A 20,224-nucleotide genomic window follows, 5' to 3' on the forward strand; every position below is an offset into this window, starting at 1 on the left:
TAATAGAATGTTAGTGTTCAGAAAATGTACAGTATGGACATTTTAATTGGTTTACTGCTGCATTTGTGATGTCAGTGAGATTGAACTGACATATTTTATCTTAATTGTAAATTCGGGGGTAATTCTGAAATGTTTTGTGGCTTGAGCACCAACTGGCCAAAATGAGGAGTCAAGAATCTGGTGGGCCAAATATGACACATTCACATACGGCACAGGTCATGCAAGGTCCAACCTCTGGCCATGATTGGCCTGCGGACCAGACTTTGGACACGCCTGAAATAAAGTGATATTTCTCCAGAAACACTGAGTGTGGAAAAAGGTGATACAGATAGAAGGTGGTTTAATATTAGTATGGGAAGGGTTCATTAACGTTTAAATCACCATAAATAATAAGATAAATAGTTCATCGCTCTATTGCGGAATTCGTTAATCGCGTGTGGTTCCTGGAATGCATTAACTGAGAGGAATGACGGCACATTGTGTTCCTTTGAGGTACACATCTCTGAAACCTGATGAGATAAAATCACAAAACAAAAAGTAACATTTTCAAGAAGCCAGAGGCACAAACATGTGTAGGTCAGGGTAAAATGGTGAATTCAAGGGTGTCGCAGGATGTTACAGTCTCTGCCTTGTTTTTACTGCATCCCATCAGATTCAACTTCCCATTGCAGGCCAATGTATGAAATGTTTGTGTTTTATATTTATATTATTATGGAGCCATGTGACTACCAGGGGATAGGGAATAGTAAATTTAAGGAGGGCACAAGGGTAAATATGGCTGTTTTGTCATGTGTTGAGCAACTAGAAAGATAACAGACTACTGATCACCACAGATAGCCAAGACTCATTTGTTTCTGTCGCCCCTAGACATTTCACCACAGTATGGCGGAGGCCAGTAAACACAACACATTTGTTTAGCTATCAAAAAGCATTATTTAACCAATTCTTTCTCACATCTGATGATCTTAAATTTATAACACAATTACAAAGTAGAGCATGTGTACTATACTGAGTAGCTCTGCTAGCTTCATCGTCCCCGTCCCCTTACAAGGTGCACATAGTTCGAAACAACAGAGACAACAGACATTTGTCTACATAACTTGAACTTAAACATTGAAGCTATTTTTCTTTAATGTTACATTATTTTCTTTTGGAGAAAGCGGGTAGACGAAACACTCAACGCATACAAGATACCCACCACCACAGTAAACACGGGAGGGACGCGGTAACAACAGATGGTGAAGTATAAAAAAGGGCTAATGGTTGAAGTTTCGCTGATTCAAACACCCTGTGCACACGAACGGAACAAAGACATCACGAGAAATTGGACGCGAGCGGACCAACGACTGCTCGGCCCAACCTCTATGAAAGCAACTGTCATCCAATTAGAGCTCGTAAATCCTGGGCTGTACTATGATTGGCATCCTTGTTTAGCGAATAGGAAAGCTGGAGTCCGCTTTGGGGCGTTTCCAGGAAGAAAGCGTTACATTTTCCTGTAATGGCGGACCAGGCAGAAAGCGAGACTATTGGGTTCAGCGAAAACAGGTCATATATCTGCAAATGATGTGTTAAAATGAGGGTTGTGATAAGGTTATTGTTATTGTTATACGATAAATAAGACAAATGCTATTTTTGTTAGAGAGATAGTGATAAATGGCGGTTTTCGCCACACTAGCTAACTAGCTTCTAGCTAACACGTCTGTATTTCAAAGCGGCTTGTCTCAGGTCTTCGTTTGTGGCACGCGGTAAAAACAACCAGTCAGACCGAGTACGAACATGTGTTTCCCCTTTTCTCTGGGATGCCTTCTTTACCAGGTTCCAGTTTTGTTTTTGTTTTTTCCTATTTAACACTTGTCTTGTTATCTCTGTTGAAACCTTAATGTTATATAGCCAACTAGCTAATCTGTGCTACATTCATGAGTTTGCAGAGGCACAGAACTCGGTTATTTCTGTGTTTTGAAATCAGTACATTTCTGTTCGCCTGGTAAGTGCTTTATTAGAATGCATTAGTTGGATCTGATTCCAAAATGTGGCCCACACGATGTTCCCATCAGGAATCCCAAACGTTTAACATGAGAACAATAAAACACGTCACAGATCAATACTGTACTACAATCAAACACTAGTTGGCAAAATATTACTGTATATCACATCAGTCTCAAAGAATAATACTGCGAACAACAGTACAACGGGGTTTTTTTTATTTAATGAATTGTCTCCTATTTTACACTGCATCTGCCTCTATAATCAACACCATTTCAATTTGTGTGGAGTTTTGAGCAGGAACTGATACCAGCTAAGGTTGCTATGTTGCTTCGCATGAATCGCTGTGTTTGTGTTTATACCTGCTATTGTGCAGGATATTTCTTTATCTCATTAACTTCAGTTTCAGTTCCTTTATTATTTTATAGCGTACATATTATCTCCAAGTAATATGAATACATGAATTACTTGAGAAAGGCATACGAAAGACAATTGATATTATTGTGCAGAAACAGATGCCATTGTTGTGATATACAGTACAGGAAAACCTCATATGAACAGGGCTTCATTTGATTTAAAAACATAAAATGGTGCTACATTTATTAGAATGATAGCCAATTGTGTGGTATTGAATAAGGTTAATGGTATGAGTCAAACTGTTGATATCTAAACTTTTTTATTAATAAATATTATTAATGAGCACCATGTTTTGTGTCTAGAATGGTGCAGCAGGCAGTGCGGTTCCGCGGGCCTGCACCTGCGCCTGCGCCTTTGCCTGCCCAGACTGCAGTTTTACGAGGTCCACCACCACTCCTTAGGCCACCGCCACCTCCGTTTGGTATGATGAGGGGACCCCCCCCAAGACCCCCGTTTGCACGTCCACCTTTTGACCCCAGCATGCCACCAATGCCACCACCAGGAGGCCTACCACCACCCATGGGACCTCCCCATCTACAGGTTCTTTTTGATATTCTTATAAAACATGAATGCACTTCTTTGTGAGTCTTAACCATCAAAAACTAAAGAAAAAAAAAGTCATCTAAAAATTGAGGGGAAATTCTTAAACAGGACATTTTGGAGACTACAAAAGTAACCAACAAGAAGCAAGTGAAACCAAGTGAAAATTTGAGAATGTGCTAAGCTGGTGGCTCCTTTCCATTTTGATAAATTTCATCAGCTTAGAATAAACTCAGAAATTTGTAATTTTTAAATTTTAAGCTTGTTTTCGATGCTACCAAAAAGACAAGAGATTGTTTTTGTTTTCTCATCATTCCATATCTGCAGTTCTTTAATGATGCAAGAAGCCCCTTGTAGTCTTGCCGTTGGCTACACTCAACCATGACTTAGTTATTCAGTGTGAAGCTCAGGTTATTTAGTGACATGCCTCAAGCTAAAATATAGCCGTGATTTTCTTGCAGTTTACTTCTATGACAGTGTCCATACTGGTATTTAGCATGAAAGGTACAAAATCTTAATTGAATGATTCAAATGAAAATGGGTTGTTTGGTTGAACACTTTATTCTAGTGCAACACCATCAACTCCAGTTTTGAAACCAGTGTGAAAGGTGCAAACAACTTGTAGCAGTTGCTTTAGAAAAGGAATAAAACATAGACAAATAGATTGAAGTTTTTGTTTATTTAAAAGAGTACTGTTGCCATACCAATTGCTGGCCAGCTTGGGTCTCTTCAGGAATGGTAATTGCATGGAAACATAAGGTCAACAGCAGCAAAAACATCAACAACATTAACAGTGGTAGACCTCAGTACAAGAAAAAAACCTCAATTTAGGAGTAAAATTACTTAGAATGCTTTATAAACCGTACAGCCACCACCTCTTTCTTCAGTAGACCCATAAACAAATGTCCATCATTTGAAATCATGTTTCAATGAACTTTCACTGCTGGCCAAAAAATCAGTACTACTGGTACTTATCTGTCTCGATACATTTCTTCACACAATGTCACAATTTGTTGGACACGTCAACTGTTAGTATGTATTTTACATTTCTCGCCCTACTCAAATCGATTCACTCTGGAAATTAAATGTCGAGGCTTAATCTTTTGCTGCAGAGACCTCCATTCCTCCCCCCTCCCATGGGGAACTTGCCACCTCCTCCCGGAATGCTGTTTCCACCTGGGATGCCTCCCCTGCCTGCATCTGGCGGCCCTTCGCTCAACCCTGCAGAGGAGATCTGGGTAGAAAACAAGACAGCAGAGGGAAAGGTGAGCTGGAAGTTGTATCTAATCATATAACACTGCATCTGTGTTGGTGTATAGAGCAAAAGAGCAATGTGAAACACCTAATTATTTTATGGTGTTTTCTTGGTGTCTTAATTATTATATATTATATTATAGATCGTTATTAGTAATTATTTACAATGTACATTTTTTGTCAGAGTGAAATATTGTGCTGATGTTAGCCTTAAGTTTAAAGAAAAAAGTCACATGGCTGATTCAGTTGAGATAGTCTCTTAAGCAACTAAATAAATTGATCAGCACCATTAGAAAATGCTTTGATGGCATTTTGGGCGATGATAGACATCAATTTGTTGCATTGTTTTTCTTGCTTGTTGTTCACAGGCATATTACTACAACGCCAGGACCAGAGAGTCATCGTGGAGTAAACCGGATTGTGTGAAGATTATCCAACAGTCTGAACTCAACCCTCTTCTTGTAGCTGGAGCGGGGGCTACTGTGTCGGGCCCCAGTGTGGGTGTAACTGCAGCTGCCAGCTCGGGTAGCGTCAACACCACATCCAGCACATCAGCAGCAGGAGCTTCCCCCACTCAGACTCCATCTACAACCCCGTCCCGCACAATTAGCTCCAGTCCAGACTCCACCCCCATCCCCTCTCCTTCCGTAACGATTGCAGGTAGGAAAACATGAAACTAACACACACACATGCACACACAAACTAAACTGACATATCTTTACTTTTTCGTTTCCATTAAGCCCCTGTTGTAGCAGACCTGAACCCTGTTGCCACAGTGACCTCAACGGTTCCTGTATCTCCAGTCACTGTGGTTACGGTTTCCACGGTGCCATCACCTGTCACAGCAGTGCAGACAGTGCCTCTGCTGCCTGCAGCCCTGCCTCACAGTGTGGCCCAGCCCACTGCAGCCATACCTGCCTTCCCCCCTGTCATGGTCCCACCATTCAGGGTACCTTTGCCGGGCATGCACATCCCTCTACCAGGTAAACGGCTCAGTTTAATAGGCAGCAGTGTCTAGCTGTTAATTACAAAGCTACAAACCATCTATTGTTTTATACACACTGTTTGCCTCTACTGGCTCTCTGTTACTCACTCTGGCTACTCTCCCAGGTTTATGTAATGCTATTATTTTGAGGGTTATATTGCAACAGCTAGGGTAGGTTATAGCTGTAATTGTGGATAAAAGAACCAATCTGATTTAGATGAGTTTAATTTTGTTGTTTTGTGTTTACAATTTTACTCAATGAAGTATGGTAAATTTGGCAACAGGGACCGAGCAGCTGTTTGGCTTTAAACAGAAGTATTTTTATTCTTCTACCAGACAAAGTATGTCTTTTGATCTTTTCAGTGGTATTGTCACACTTTAATAAAAACTCTACCCTGTCAGTAGTCATTCTTAGTGGACATACAGAAACAAAAGAGAGGTCTTTAAAATGGTCGACTGGTCAGCTTTAAACAAGATTAAGTTTGGCTTTTGCCATGAAAGTTGTGAAGTTGAACTTTCTTCACGCTGAGAGAGGAGACAGAAAAAACATGCTAACCACAGCACGTCTTCAGTTATCTATGTATAAATGTTACAAGGAATAAACTAAAAGTCTTTTGTGGTTTGATCAAGGTAACTAGTTCTCGAGACTAAATGAAGGGCTCTTGAGCTTCAGCAACTACTTCTAATGTACATGTGCGGTGCTAATAAGATATTTGACTGTATTAATTGTTCTCTGACTAATGGCATCTACCATACAGACTAAGTGAAAACACCGAGTCAGCATCATGGGGTCATTATGTTAACAAAAATTCGGGTAGCCAGTAGACGCCATCTCTCCTAGTTACCCGCAGGTGGGTCAAATTATTTTGTGGCATTTTCCCATGTATTATACAGTGCTTGTAAATGTCAGAGGTGTTTCTTAAGGACTCACACTTTCTTGTAGTCATTGATTAAGTCAGCAGGGATTTACCAGGCCTTGTCAGCGTTGTGTCTTAAGTGAGATTTTAAGATGATGTGAGTACACCTCTTTGTCCTCTTTGCTTGCTGTCAGGTTTTTCCCTTGTTTTATTTGCTCATTTTATGATTTCCTCTTATCTCTCTCTGTTCCTCATTTGACATAAACTGACTGAAAAAGCTTCCTTGAGAAGTTAATTTCCTCAGTTTATTTCCTTCTCTGTGGATGAAAAGTGAGCTGTGGTGAGGTCTAGATTAGGGATGATGGCTATTCAGTTGATAAAAACACCAGACTTGCCACTTCCCGATTGAAATTGACATGTTTGATGTTCCAAAATAATAGATTCACTCTTTCAGATGCTCATTCACAATTGTTATTTCCCTACCTTTTACTGACATTGCTCAAAATGATTTGTATTTTACGCCACAATGGACTTTGTTCTTCCTAACATTTCTAAATAAATTACAGACACATAAACGTCAAAAACGGAGTAACAAAACAGTGATGCACAATCTAAACTTTTTTATGTGTTTGAGTGGGGCCACACACAAACTACTGCACATAATGGTAGCTGATGTCTAGTGTCCTGCTGTATTCAACCAGATGCTTGCTTGTCCGTTGTTCTTGCAGGTGTAGCAATGATGCAGATAGTAGGTGCACCCTGTGTAAAGGCAGGCCCCAGCGCCAACGGTAAACACCCATCCGCTCGCCTCCCAGATCTACAGTAGATGGCATGGTAGTGAATGATGTCTACATGAGTCATGTAATATATGGACACACTCTAGCAGTGGCATGGTGGTGAATGATGTGAGCATCATCTTGTGAAATTAATTCCATTCTAACAGGCACAAACAAAACATTCAATTTGGTTATTTGAAATACAATTATTCTTACAGATTAAATAAAATCAGTTTAATGTTTTTACTCTGGATTACAAAGACATGTCTGCAAAGCAAGCCATATATCACGTCTCCTCTTCAGCAGATTTTTTTTTTTGTGGAAAGCAAACAAGGAAATCAAAAAATCCTTTGTGTAAACTTTAGGTAGGGCTTGCCCAGTCTGACTGAGATACCAAGTAATGCTCAGAGTAATGTTCAGAGAGCAACCTAAATGAATGGGAGTGAATGAAGCTAAAGAGCTAGCATAATCATTTTCCTCCCACTTTCAGATAAAAGTGTTGAATATTTAATTTTAGTTTTCACTATATGTTAGATGCTATATGAAAGCATAGTAAAGTCCGTTTGTTTTTAATTGCAAGAACAACTATTTTGTCTTAAATGCTGGTTGATCGGTTAAGGATTTACTGTTGATTATGACCTGAGGAAGTTTTTCAAATGTAAGTAATATCTTAAGGGCCAAGAGAACATTCACCTGATGCCCAAACATAGATCATGCTAATGTAATAGACGCGATATTCCACTGACAGTTTTTGCCATATAGTCCTATAAAGTGTCTTGTTTACATGAAAAATGAGAACTGCAAAAAGAATAATCATGGACAAATATGTAATGTTTTCATATTGGTCCCACTGCTGCTGCAGTATATTTTTCCAGCAATTATAGAAACAAGGTCAAATGATGTGATTTTGACAATTTACAAATATCAACTGCAAGACAATGTAAATCTTGTACATGAATTTCAACCTAGTAGAATTAACAAACTGTCATGAGAGATGTCAACATGTCAGGAATGCCAGACAGGTTAAGGTACTAAGAATGTGATGACTAACGTTAGTGAGGCAGCATATTTGCAGCGTGAGAAAACCACACAGTTATGCTAGAAATTCAATATTTGGACATTTGTTTCAATTCATGAATGAGACACCAAGCCAGCCAAGGCTGTGTTGTCTTGGGAACATGGGTTGAAGCACACAACAGGATTAAAAAAAATAATTCAGAAATTCCCTGACTGATTCACACCTCAACTGAGCTGATACTCGTTTACAAAGAGTTGGATTTAAATGAAGTTGTTAGTAATTGGACAAAGGTGAAGAGGAGACAGGGCAGGGAAAGAAGTGAGCAAGTCATGGAGACAAGAGGAGAGCAGCTCCAACAGAGTACGTTAGAGAATTCACATGGACCATGTCCATGACCATGACCATGTGTAATTATTTTGGGACAATTAAAAATCAGTACGTAAGTGGTTAGACTGGGAAGTTGCTTATTGTTTGAATCAGTCATTTTGGGGTGTGTGGTTGGTTAGTTGAGGTAAAGGACATCTTCAGTAGCTGCTGTTGTCTTGTAGTGACCAGTTCAACGGTGAGGAATACATGTTGTGGTCATGTTGTTGTCTTTTGTGGAATGCTTGTGTGTATGGTCACTGCTTAGCTTTGTTATTTTGTGTGTGGCCTGTGTTCATTGTCACTTATCATGTATGTTTCTTAAAGGGACTGCTAAAGTCGATCAGATGTGATAATACTCTATTCTCATCCCCTCACTCATGTAATAACTCATTCTGATGACTAGGGGACTACAGTTGCCACCCTTTTAAGTTTCAGAGAGTCTTGTTCTGTATGTGGAGCTCTCTGTATACTCCTCGTTCACATTTGATACAACATAGGACAAGTTAGGGAAAAACTTGTGTACGTACATGTTTCTTATACATTTTACTGTAAACTTTAATGCTTATAGGCTATTTTCCACAGCAACTATTATTTAGTGGCTTAGACAGATGAGCGTTGACTAATCCTGGTTTGTCTTCTCTTTAACCAATGACAGGCATGCTCCCTGGCATGGGTCCTCCTTTAGTCTCCATGATGCATCCACAGCTGGCTCTTTCGGCAGCCCCTGCCTCTATGACCGGATCGTTACATCTCCCGGAGTGGTCTGAGTACAAAACAGCTGATGGGAAAACATACTACTACAACAATCGAACACTGGAGTCCACCTGGGAGAAACCTCAGGCACTGGTGGAGAAAGGTAGACACTGCTAACTTGTGCCAGAACGCAAGCATTGTCTGGAATGTCGGTGACTTTTCTAAAGCTTTACTTTTATTTTCTGTTCACAATTTTTCAACAGATGAGATAGAGAACCTAAAGTACAAGGACCCTGGTCTCAGATTAGCTATTCTAGGAGTTACATTTTCCTCTTATGGTTATACCTAATATTAGCAGATTGCAGGCTGTATCCATCCATCTTCTTCCGCTTGTCCGGGGTAGGGTCGCGGGGGCAGCATTTTAAGCAGGGAAGCCCAGACTTCCCTCTCCCTAGCTACTTCGTCCAGCTCTTACGGGAGAATCCCAAGGCGTTCCCAGGCCAGCCAGGAGACATAGTCTCTCCAGCGTATCCTGGGTCGTCCCCGGGGCCTCCTCCCTGTAGGACGTGCCCAGAACACCTCACTAGGGAGGCGTCCAGGAGGTTACTAACCAGATGCCCGAGCCACCTCATCTGGCTCCTCTCGATGCGGAGGAGCAGCGGCTCGACTCCGAGTCCCTTCCGGATGACCGAACTTCTCACCCTATCTCTAAGGGAGAGCCCGGACACCCTGCGGGAAACTAATTTTGGCCGCTTGTATCCGGGATCTCATTCTATCGGTCACGACCCACAGCTCGTGACCATAGGTGTGGGCAGGAACGTAGATCGACCAGTAAATAGAGAGCTTTGCGTTTCGGCTCAGTTCCTTCTTCACCACGACGGACCGATACAGAGTCCGCATCACTGCAGACGCTGCACCGATCCGCCTGTCGTGATCTCCCGTTCCATCGTACTCTCACTCGTGAACGAGACCCCAAGATACTTGAACTCCTCCACTAGGGCAGGATCTCAGAGTTGGAGTTGGAGATCACGGCTTGATGAAGCCAACAGTACCACGTCATCTGCAAAAAGCAGGGACACAATACTGAGGCCACCAAACCGGACACCCTCAACGCCTTGACTACTCCTAGAAATTCTGTCCATAAAAGTTATGAACAGAATCGGTGACAACGGGCAGCCTTGTCAGAGTCCAACCCTCACTGGAAGCCCTTATCAAGGGGTTCGGTACCCCATACTCCCGAAGCACCCCCCACAGAACCCCCCGGTTGAATGCCTTCTCCAAGTCCACAAAACACATGTAGACTGGTTGGGCGTGGGTATTCTGAACTGCTGTTTGGTGCATAAGCACAAACAATAGTCAGGACCCGTCCCCCCACCTGAAGGCGGAGTGAGGCTACCCTCTCATCCACCAGGGTGAACCCCAATGTACGGGCGCCAAGCCGGTGGGCCATAAGTATACCCACACCTGCTCGGCGTCTCTCACCATGGGCAACTCCAGAGTGGAAGAGAGTCCAACCCCTCTGGAGAGGACTGGTACCAGAGCCCAAGCTGTGTGTGGAGGTGAGCTCGACTATATCTAGTCAGAACTTCTCAACCTCACACACCAGCTTGGGCTCCTTCCCTGCTAGAGAGGTGACATTCCACATCCCAAGAGCCAGCTTCTGTAGCCGGGGATCGGATCGCCAAGGTCCCCGCCTTCGGCCACCGCCCAGCTCACAATGCACCCGACCCCTATGGCCCCTCCCACAGGTGGTGAGCCCATGGGAAGAGGCTGTACTTCTTATTTCTATTCAGTTTTAATATAAACTTTATGAAGGCTGTACGTCATAAAGTTTATATTAAAACAGAATATAAAACCACAGCAGTATTGATAATTTTATTGGCATTGGTAATTTACATGAGTTTAGCTGTGCCACTCTACTTTTAACTTCCTGACAGACATTTGCCTTTTCCTCCTCAACTTCAGAAAAAGAAGCAGAGAGGATCAAAGAGCGTTTGGCCCAGGAGGAGGCAGAAGCGATGGAGATGGAAGACGAGGACAAGACTGAAAACACAATTATTGAGAAGGAGGTGTGTGGAGATCTGAATTACCTGCTTGGTGTTGTAAAAAACACTTTTGCCTCACATTGTGTGAACATGTTGTTGAATAATTACTTTATTCAGAGTCCAAGAAATACTACAGACAATACAGTATAAGAATTCGGATATGTAATTAAATATAATTAAAGGCGTATTTTCTGAAGTTACTCAAGAATATAGGTAACATGAAATTTTGAGTGTCATAACAATGGAGATAAACAATTTTAATCTTCAGGAACCTAAAGAAGAAGAGATGACTGAAGAGGAAAAAGCAGCTCAGAAAGCCAGACCGGTAGCCACCAACCCAATTCCTGGCACTCCATGGTACCCAGCACAACACAGTCCACATCAGCACCATGCCCCACTCACCTTCAACGCAGGGAATACATTTTCCTCCTCTCCTCATGTGTATACATTCATGTCTATCCTTTTATCAGGTGTGTGGTATGGACAGGCGATGATCGCGTCTTTTTCTACAATCCAACAACACGGTTGTCCATGTGGGACCGACCCGAGGAGCTGGTCGGTCGAGCGGATGTCGATAAACACATCCAGGAACCACCGCACAAGAGAGGACTGGAGGATGGAAAGAAGACTAGTGTGGAAAGGCACACGTTCGCAAGCAGTAAGGGATCATGACAATACTAAATGACATTCAAGTAAATGGTTTTTTATATTTGCATTGATGATTTGTTCCATTTACATCTTCATTTTCTTAAAATCAGTGGCCAGAGTAACACTGGTACACCAGTGCAGTGATGGCTCTTAATAGTCCGTAGTAGTCACTGTTCCATTCATCTGTTTTGACAGTTATCAGTAAGGAGGAAACAGAATTGGCTCTTGCGGCTGAAGAGAGTTTGGATGAGGAGCCAACCAAAGCCAAAAAGAGAAAGTAAGTCGTGTTTCCCTGTTTATTTATCTCTAAAGGCCATGTCATACTCTCTCCACTTCATGTGGCATTCGTGGTTTCACACTAATAGGAAGGAGGAAGTGAAGGAAGGAGATTCTGAGAAGGAAGCAGCAATGGAGGCAGAACTCCGAGCTGCCAGAGAACGAGCTGTAGTGCCACTAGAAGCTCGGATGACCCAGTTCAGAGAAATGCTGCTGGAAAGAGGGGTAACACAACATTTTTACTCATCACTCGTGTAGTGATGAGTGTTATTGTGATATTTTTTTTGTTTGGTTGATATTGTCTGATCTAAATAATTGAATTTTTCCTTCAAGGATGTTGTTAATTATTTTCTTGTGATATTAGTGTTAGCTGTCACTGAAAGCAGGTGTCTAACACTTCATAGGTGTCTGCATTCTCCACTTGGGACAAAGAGCTTCATAAGATTGTGTTTGATCCACGTTACCTTCTACTCAACCCAAAGGAGAGGAAGCAGGTTTGATGTTTCATTCCTCGATCACCAATTCTCATTCTCAACTTTTTCACAGTATTATGCTATATACTGTTTATTAAAAGTAAAAATCTTACAAGTTTAGTTTTGTGGTTATGTCCACTGCAGGTGTTTGATCAGTATGTGAAGACACGTGCAGAGGAAGAAAGGAAGGAGAAGAAGAACAAACTGATGCAGGCCAAAGATGAGTTCAAGAGGATGATGGAGGAGTCAAAGCTCTCCCCCAGGTACAAGCACAAGCCTGTTTGTGTTGAGCATCAAAATCAATCGGTGTTTTATTTCATCTTATGGTGATGAGATTTCATGAAATTTTGGCTTTTTTGGTTTATCTTAACAGAACAACATTTAGTGAATTTGCAGTGAAGCACGGCAGAGACCCACGTTTTAAAAATATAGAGAAGATGAAGGACAGGGAGGCTATCTTCATTGAATTCATCACCGCTATGAGGAAACGAGAGAAAGAGGACTCAAAGTCCAGAGGAGAGAAGGTATCACTATCTGAAACTCAACTATCAATGTGCAGATCTTTTTCAACTACATTGTGGGGATTTTTAGAGTAATGAAGTCGAAAATGATTGACTTTGGTATCTGCAAGGTTGTTGCTGACTCTGGTTTTTCAGGCGATTTTAAGTATTTGTGATGCTTGTTTTGCTCCCAGGTGAAGCAAGACTTCTTTGATCTCCTAAGTGACCAGCATATAGAGGGCGGTCAGCGATGGAGTAAAGTCAAAGAGAGGCTAGAGACCGACCCTCGATACAAGGCTGTGGACAGCTCAGCACTCAGAGAAGAACTTTTCAAACAGTACATGGAAAAACAAGCGAAGGTAGGGGCAGGTCTCGATGAAAGATGAGCACAGGATGTACAGTTACCGAATATCATCAGTGTCATTTGTTTGTCCTTCTTATATGTTTAGATAAAAATCAGGGATGGTTCAATTAATAGATGACTCGATTGCTTACCGTGCACATAAAGTTGTGTTCAAAATAATAGCAGTCTGTTTAAAAAATTGAGTGAAGCCCAAAATCCTTATAATGGTTTTTATTTCCATGCATTGGGAACACTGCACATTATATTCTAAATCAAAACATGAAGACAAAAACAGAAATTCTTTAATTACTTTACAGAAAATGAAGAAAAATGAACATTGGGCTGTTCAAAAAAATACCAGTGTCTGCATTTTACTTTACAAATTCAAATATTTACTGTATAAACTGAAAAATATCCAGGATTCAGCATTCCTATGAATCACTTAACTAATATTTAGTTGTATAGCCACTGTTTCTGAGAACCGCTTCACATTTGTGTTGCATGGAGTCGACCAACTTCTGGCATCTGTGAACAGGTATTGAAGCCCAGGATGATGTGACAACGTTCCATAATTCCTCTGCATTTCTTGGTTTTGCCTCAGAAACAGCATTTTTAATGTCACCCCACAAGTTTCCTATCGGATTAAGGTCCGGGGATTGGGCTGGCCATTTCTCTTTTGGCCAGCCAATGTGTTCTTTGGCAAATTGTATCCTCTTCAGCACATGTCTTTTTATAACAGTTGGCTTTTTCGGGGGCTTCTTGCTGATAGATTAGCTTCACACAGGCGTCTTCTAATTGTCACAGTACTCACAGGTAACTTCAGACTGTCTTTGATCATCCTGGAGCTGATCATTGGCTGAGTTTTCACCATTCTGGCTATTCTTCGATCCATTCGAATGGTAGTTTTCCGTTTTCTTCCACGTCTCTCTGGTTTTGCATTCCAATTTAAAGCATTGGAGATCATTTTAGCTGAGAAGCCCATCATTTTCTGCAATTCTTTATACGTTTTCCCTTCATTAATCAACATTTTAATCAAAGTACGTTTTTCTTCTGAACAATGTCTGGAACGACCCATTTTTCTCAGGTTTTCAGAGAGAAATGCATGAGCAACATGTGCTGGCTTCATCCTTAAGTAAGGGCCACCTGATTGACACCTGTTTTTTCACAGATTGAATGACTTCACTGATTGAACTCCACACTGCTATTTTTTGAACGCCCCTTCAATTCATTATTCAATTACACAGAATCAGGAGCATACAAATCAGGAATGTTGGCTCTGTTGGTTTTCTATGACCCTATTACAGCAACTGGTAAATTAGTTGCCATGCAGTAATATAATTTCTACCAAAAACAGGTTATTCATGTTGGACTGCTATTATTTTGAACACAACTGTACATGAAGACTCCTTTTCTCCTGTTTATGGTTAATGTGTCAGAGTCTAGGCAGTCACATGTCACTGAATACATCAGATATTATCAAATTTACAGTGAATTTTACTTGGTGTTGTTAATAGCCTCATTGGTGCTAATTTATACTCTTCAAATCTATTAATACCATATCTGTGGAAGTCATCCCAACTCTTAATGAGTTTTCATGGAGTCCAGGACAATCAGAGCGGTACATTATGAATCCAGATAAATTAGACTGAATTCATCTTTATTTCTAAGGTCATCTTATATTTGGACTAAAATGGTAGTTTTATCTTTTCGAATTACTTGATCTGGAGTCATGTATTAGTGCATAAGAGCTCTTTCTGTGATAACCATGAGAATCAAATTCCCGGCCACAAATGTTGTAGGGATAATTAAGGCAAGACATCATAAAATTTAATTTGTGTTTTGGTACAAATTACTATCCTGATTGATAGCTCTTTATTCCAGAATTATTTTTTAACTTCTGGCAGAGTTTGGCAGTGAAAATCGGGCTTTTAATCATGGAATTGAGCATCATGACAGCTGATCCAATTACAGAACAGAGGATAGTGAATCAGTGGAAGAGGGAGAAGTTGTGGCAGCTCACAATGGAACAAAGTTTGCGTATGTCAGAGCACACCTGCAAGCAAACACGTCACTCTGAGCAAAGCATCTTGCAATCGTTCACAGATAAAACACAGATAAATGTCCAGAGCATCAGAGAAAGTTCTCCGAAGGAGATCAATTGCTACAAAGCTCTGGCAGCGAATGAGTTAACCTACCAAGCAAGACTGATAGAAATAAAATTTGTGTCATCATCCACAGAGCGTGGACATCGACAAGGAGCGGGAGTTGGAGCGGCAGGCTCGCATCGAGGCCAGCCTGAGAGAAAGGGAGCGGGAGGTGCAGAAGGCCCGATCGGAACAGACCAAAGAGATTGACCGGGAAAGAGAGCAACACAAGAGGGAGGAGGCCATTCAGCATTTTAAGGCTCTCATGTCTGATATGGTGAGATGTTCTGCAAATCATTTTTTCCCTAACAAATCTGATAATTTATAATCTATTTGCTACATCACTAGTAACTTCACTTTTTCATCCAAATCAGATTTTATTTGTAATGAAACAAGTGCTTCTGAAAAAATTTAAAGATTTCATAAATACTCTTATGTACAAACATACAGTACAAGACAGAGACAAAGAGCTTCATTTCTCATTATACACAGGGCTGGTAAAATGAAATTGAAAGGCCAGATGGAAAGTCGGTCTAGAGCCGCTGCACCCTGGGTGCACCGCCACGACGGGTCAACATGACCTAATATTCCTTAGATGCATGTTTTTCCTGATAATGGGGGGAAACCAGAGAACCCTGAGAAAATCCATTCAGACACGGAGAGAACATGCAAACTCTTCACAGAAAGGCCATATTGGAAATTATGGGGTTGGAACCCCTGACCTTCTTGCTGTGAGGCAGCAGTGCTAACCACTACTCCACTGTGCCGCCTAGTACATGTTCCAAACAGTACACTTTCAACTAAAGCTGTTTGTGACAGTACCACAAGCCAGTCAAAATGCTAAATAAATACTGTTATCTACAACGTACCCAATTTTAAAGGAAAACTAGGAATATATCAAATCTGACACCTTACCAGACCATAAACTAAAAATAGCTGCGCTTTCAATTGCGAACATGCAAACGTGTGTGATGGAGCAGTCAACTTTTTTCTGTTTTAACAGAAACTGGTATCAGTAAATCAGATTCTTTCATTTATTGATTGTGTGTTTCATCAATCTGCAGGTTCGGTCCTCAGATGCAACGTGGTCAGACACACGTCGTAACCTGCGAAAGGACCATCGCTGGGAGTCTGCATCACTGCTAGAGAGAGAGGAGAAGGAAAAGTTGTTTAATGAACATGTAGAAGCACTGGCCAAGAAAAAGAAAGAACATTTCAGGCAGCTACTGGATGAGACTAGCATGGTAATCATTTGTTTCCCTTTGCTTATTTCTTCTGCACACATAGGTAAATATTATGTAGGTCTGCCGAAGCCACATTAATGAGGAAAAATTAGAAATATTGAAAATCTATTTTGGTTATAAACTTCAGAATTCTTTTTGTCTATGAAATAATCACTTTTTTTTTCATATGTCTCTGAACCCAAAATGAAATTGCCAAAAAGATACACGGAAAATATTCTGAAGTTACTCTAACTTTACAAATTTTTCAATTCAGTGCCAAACTTTTTTTCAATCTGCTTCGAGCTTACTGATGATTTTGTTTGTATTTTAGATCACACTGACGACTACCTGGAAGGAGGTGAAGAAGGTGATCAAGGAGGACCCTCGCTGTATCAAGTTCTCCTCAAGTGACAGAGTAAGGCTTTAAATGGGTAACCTTCTGGCTATATGAATACTAGGTAATAAACACATTCTTAAAAATCATTTTTGATAATACCGGTAGTCCTTATCATACAAGCATGATTGGTTACGATAGGTTGCATGTAAGCTGAATTGTTCATAAATCATTATTAAATTTAAATTTGTAATTGCATTTGAGATCATTTAAATGCTATTACTGCTCTAAATATGAAAGGACTTTATTTAAACAATAACAGGACATAAAAACAACACATTAAAATATAATACAGGTACAGGTCGTTTCGAGTTAAGTCGTTCTCAGTTATACGTCAATTTTCAAAAAAATACAGGGAAAAATAATAATCAAGTGAACATCATTTCACTCGACTTATTGTCTGTCCACCACAAATATGAGCACTGAGATGCTCATAGAGACAAAAACAATAAGAGGGACAGACGAATGTTTGAAATGTGTCAATGCAGCGGTGCTGCTCATCGGATGTTGTGGCAGAAAGAGGAACTACACTATTTAGACATGGTGGCACAGGTTTGTTTGTGTCTCTGAATATTCGTACGTCAAATGTTTGTATGTTGAGGACTACCTTTATTTTAATAAAGTTTGTGACTTCACTATAATAGTAAAAATTAGCTGGCATCTTTCTATCCAAAGGTTTCCCCTGCCAACGGACCCAACTTACCACAAGGTGGTCTGCCCCTCTCTTCACCCAAGTGTCCAAAACACACGGTCGAAGGTCAGATGATACGATCACAAGATCAATCATTGACCGCCGACCCAGGGTGCTCTGGTACCACGTACACTTACGAGCATCCTTGTGCTCGAACATGGTGTTGGTTATGGACAATCCGTGACTAGCAGAGAAGTCAAACAACATAACACCGCTTGGGTTTAGATCAGGGAGGCCATTCCTTCCCTTCACGCCCTTACAGGTGTCTCCATCATTGTTCTCCTAAAGTCACCCAGGAGAACAATGGCGTCCCCTACAGGGATCCCGTGAAGGACCCCATTTAGGGACCCCAAGTAGGCTGAATACTCCGAGCTGCTATTTGGTGCATAAACACAAACAACAGTCAGAGTTTTCCCTCCCACAGCCTTAAGGTGTAGGGAGGTGACCCTCTCATCCACCGGGGTAAACTCCAACACAGCGGCGCTCAGCCGGGGGCTTGTGAGTATCCCCACACCCGCCCTGCGCCTCACGCCAGACCCAACTCCAGAGTAAAACAAGGTCCACCCCTATCCAGGATTTTTATCCAGAGCCGAGGCAATGCGTGGAGGTAAGCCCCACCAGATCCAACTGGTAACGCTCCACCTACAACACAAGCTCCGGCTCCTTTCCCACCAGTGAGGTGACATTCCACGTCCCCAAAGCCAGCCTCTGCCACCTGGGTCTGGTCTTTAGTTCCCTTTACGTTCTGTCATGAGGTCCTCTGAACCATTCTTTGTCTGGCCCTTCACCTGAGACCTGTTTGCCTTGGTTGACTCTACCAGGAGTACTAGACTCATAACAACATTGCTCCCAGGATCCTTAGGGCACACAAACCTCTCCACCACGATAAGGTGTTGGTTCCTTGGAGAGATGAATATGTTTATATCCCTCTTAAAGGTATTATGCTGTGGGTGTAACAGGCTGCATATATTTTTATTCTATTTTTGGTGTCTGATGTGTTCATTTGTGTTTGTAGAAGAGACAGCGGGAGTTTGAAGACTACATCAAAGACAAGTACATAACAGCCAAAGCTGACTTCAGAACTCTGTTGAAGGAGACAAAGTTCATCACATACAGGTATGTTAACTCACTGACACTGCCAAGTAATCAAAACAAGTATCACAACTGTTGTTTTGTATGTGCAATACATCACATAATCTGTGTCTCAATTATTTTATTAATGCTTCACAAATCTTCTAATGATTTGAGTAAAGGGACTTTGCTGTAAAGGAGCGTTAGTATTGTTCCCTAGAATTTCTCGTCAGTATTTTCACCATCCTGTTTGTTTTGCATTCTTCCCTCTACCAGGTCGAGAAAGCTCATCCAGGAGTCAGAGCAGCATCTGAAAGATGTGGAGAAGATTCTTCAGAACGACAAGCGTTACCTGGTTTTGGAATGTGTTCCAGAGGAGCGCAGGAAGCTTATTATGTTCTACATTGATGATCTAGACCGCCGTGGCCCACCGCCTCCACCCACAGCCTCTGAACCCACCCGACGTTCCACGAAATGACCAGTCACATCATTTTTTCGGCTGATGACCTACTGTTCCTTGACATCCCTCTGGCCTGAGCATGACCCCCTCCAAACACCTAATGAACCCTTCCCTCCAGGCCTCCAGCTGACATCAGTGTTATTGCTGAGGGTCACGTTGCTTTGACATGTACCATAGAGATGAACGGTTGAGGTCTCTGTGTTATGTCACCTCTTACCCTGAAAGAGTCTGTTTAGGGCAACACCAGGGAACAGAGGTTACCTGATCCAAAGGTGACCCGTGACCACTCACCTCTCTTAATGGCCACATTAGAAGGAGAGGTATAGTGATGAGGCTGCTGCCCATGCAGCCACAAAGGTGTAAGATAGCTGATGTAAATGAAGATGAGTGTATGATGATATGGCTGTGTGTGCGTCTGTGTGTGCGTAGGTGCGTTGAGGCATCCTTAAGCCTTACTGCTCCACTGTGCCAGTCATTGTTTCAGCGGCTCAGTGTGAATGTTAGTTTCTGCGCAGTGGTTTACTCTTATATCTCAGCAGTTGGTTTCATGAAATAAAAGCGACTTCCACTGTTTTTCAATATGTTGTTTGTTGGATTTCTTGAACTACAATTGGGCGCACACACACACACACCAATTTCCATTTTTATTTATATAAACAAATACGATGTTTCCTATGTCTCATGAATTTGGTTACTTCCAATCTTCTGACACGGTGGCGCTTTCACCGCACAGTAAGGTGGGTTCGAGTCCCGCTCTGTGCCTAGTGCATGTTCTCCCCGTGTCTGCGTGGGTTCTTTCCGGGTTCTCCGGCTTCCTCCCACTTCCAAAAGCATGCGCTTCAGGTTAATTGGCTATTCCAAATTGCCAATGCGTATTTGTGTGTGTGTGGCTCCGAGGTGCCCTGGCGTTGCGCCCGGAGTTTCCCCTGCCTCACGCCCTCGTTCAGCTGGGATAGGCTCCAGCTCTCCGCGAAACCACCACAGCGGATGAAGCGGTTGATAATGAATGAATCTTGCGACACTTCCGCAATTAAAAAGGTTTTGAAGCGGGACGCGCGAGACGTAGC

The 20,224-nt window shown here is 41.8% G+C and overlaps 1 protein-coding gene across 3 annotated transcripts; it reads left to right on the forward strand.

The window, feature by feature from the left end:
* The first annotated feature begins 1,475 nt into the window (after positions 1 to 1,475).
* tcerg1b (transcription elongation regulator 1b (CA150)) lies at positions 1,476 to 19,736 on the forward strand. Of its 3 annotated transcripts, none has more exons than XR_011037827.1 (21): positions 1,476 to 1,545; positions 2,703 to 2,940; positions 4,053 to 4,205; positions 4,563 to 4,854; positions 4,935 to 5,177; positions 6,765 to 6,824; positions 8,852 to 9,052; positions 10,855 to 10,958; positions 11,203 to 11,291; positions 11,405 to 11,592; positions 11,778 to 11,859; positions 11,948 to 12,083; positions 12,263 to 12,352; positions 12,476 to 12,594; positions 12,705 to 12,855; positions 13,026 to 13,190; positions 15,413 to 15,595; positions 16,383 to 16,562; positions 16,873 to 16,999; positions 18,642 to 18,742; positions 18,974 to 18,997. XR_011037827.1 is itself a non-coding variant. In XM_068331237.1 (21 exons), exons 1-21 carry the CDS (start codon positions 1,499 to 1,501, stop codon positions 19,173 to 19,175), a joined length of 3,108 nt encoding a protein of 1,035 aa, XP_068187338.1. In that variant the 5' UTR covers positions 1,476 to 1,498; the 3' UTR covers positions 19,176 to 19,736. The 3 variants fall into 3 exon arrangements, 2 of the variants coding, with proteins under 2 accessions (XP_068187338.1, XP_068187339.1); XM_068331237.1 differs by having other exon boundaries at positions 16,873 to 16,956; positions 18,974 to 19,736; XM_068331238.1 differs by lacking the exon at positions 6,765 to 6,824 and having other exon boundaries at positions 16,873 to 16,956; positions 18,974 to 19,736.
* The last annotated feature ends 488 nt before the right edge of the window (positions 19,737 to 20,224 follow it).

This window comes from Antennarius striatus, chromosome 13 (assembly GCF_040054535.1).
Source record: "Antennarius striatus isolate MH-2024 chromosome 13, ASM4005453v1, whole genome shotgun sequence".
Classification (NCBI taxonomy): domain Eukaryota; kingdom Metazoa; phylum Chordata; class Actinopteri; order Lophiiformes; family Antennariidae; genus Antennarius; species Antennarius striatus.

Excerpts from the sequence above, each read along its gene's own strand:
- tcerg1b (XM_068331237.1), top strand. The coding sequence starts at position 1,499 with ATGGCGGACCAGGCAGAAAGCGAGACTATTGGGTTCAGCGAAAACAG. Across the intron at positions 12,084-12,262 it reads AAATGCTGCTGGAAAGAGGG|GTGTCTGCATTCTCCACTTG; the intron begins GTAACACAACAT and ends AACACTTCATAG. Across the intron at positions 12,353-12,475 it reads ACCCAAAGGAGAGGAAGCAG|GTGTTTGATCAGTATGTGAA; the intron begins GTTTGATGTTTC and ends TGTCCACTGCAG.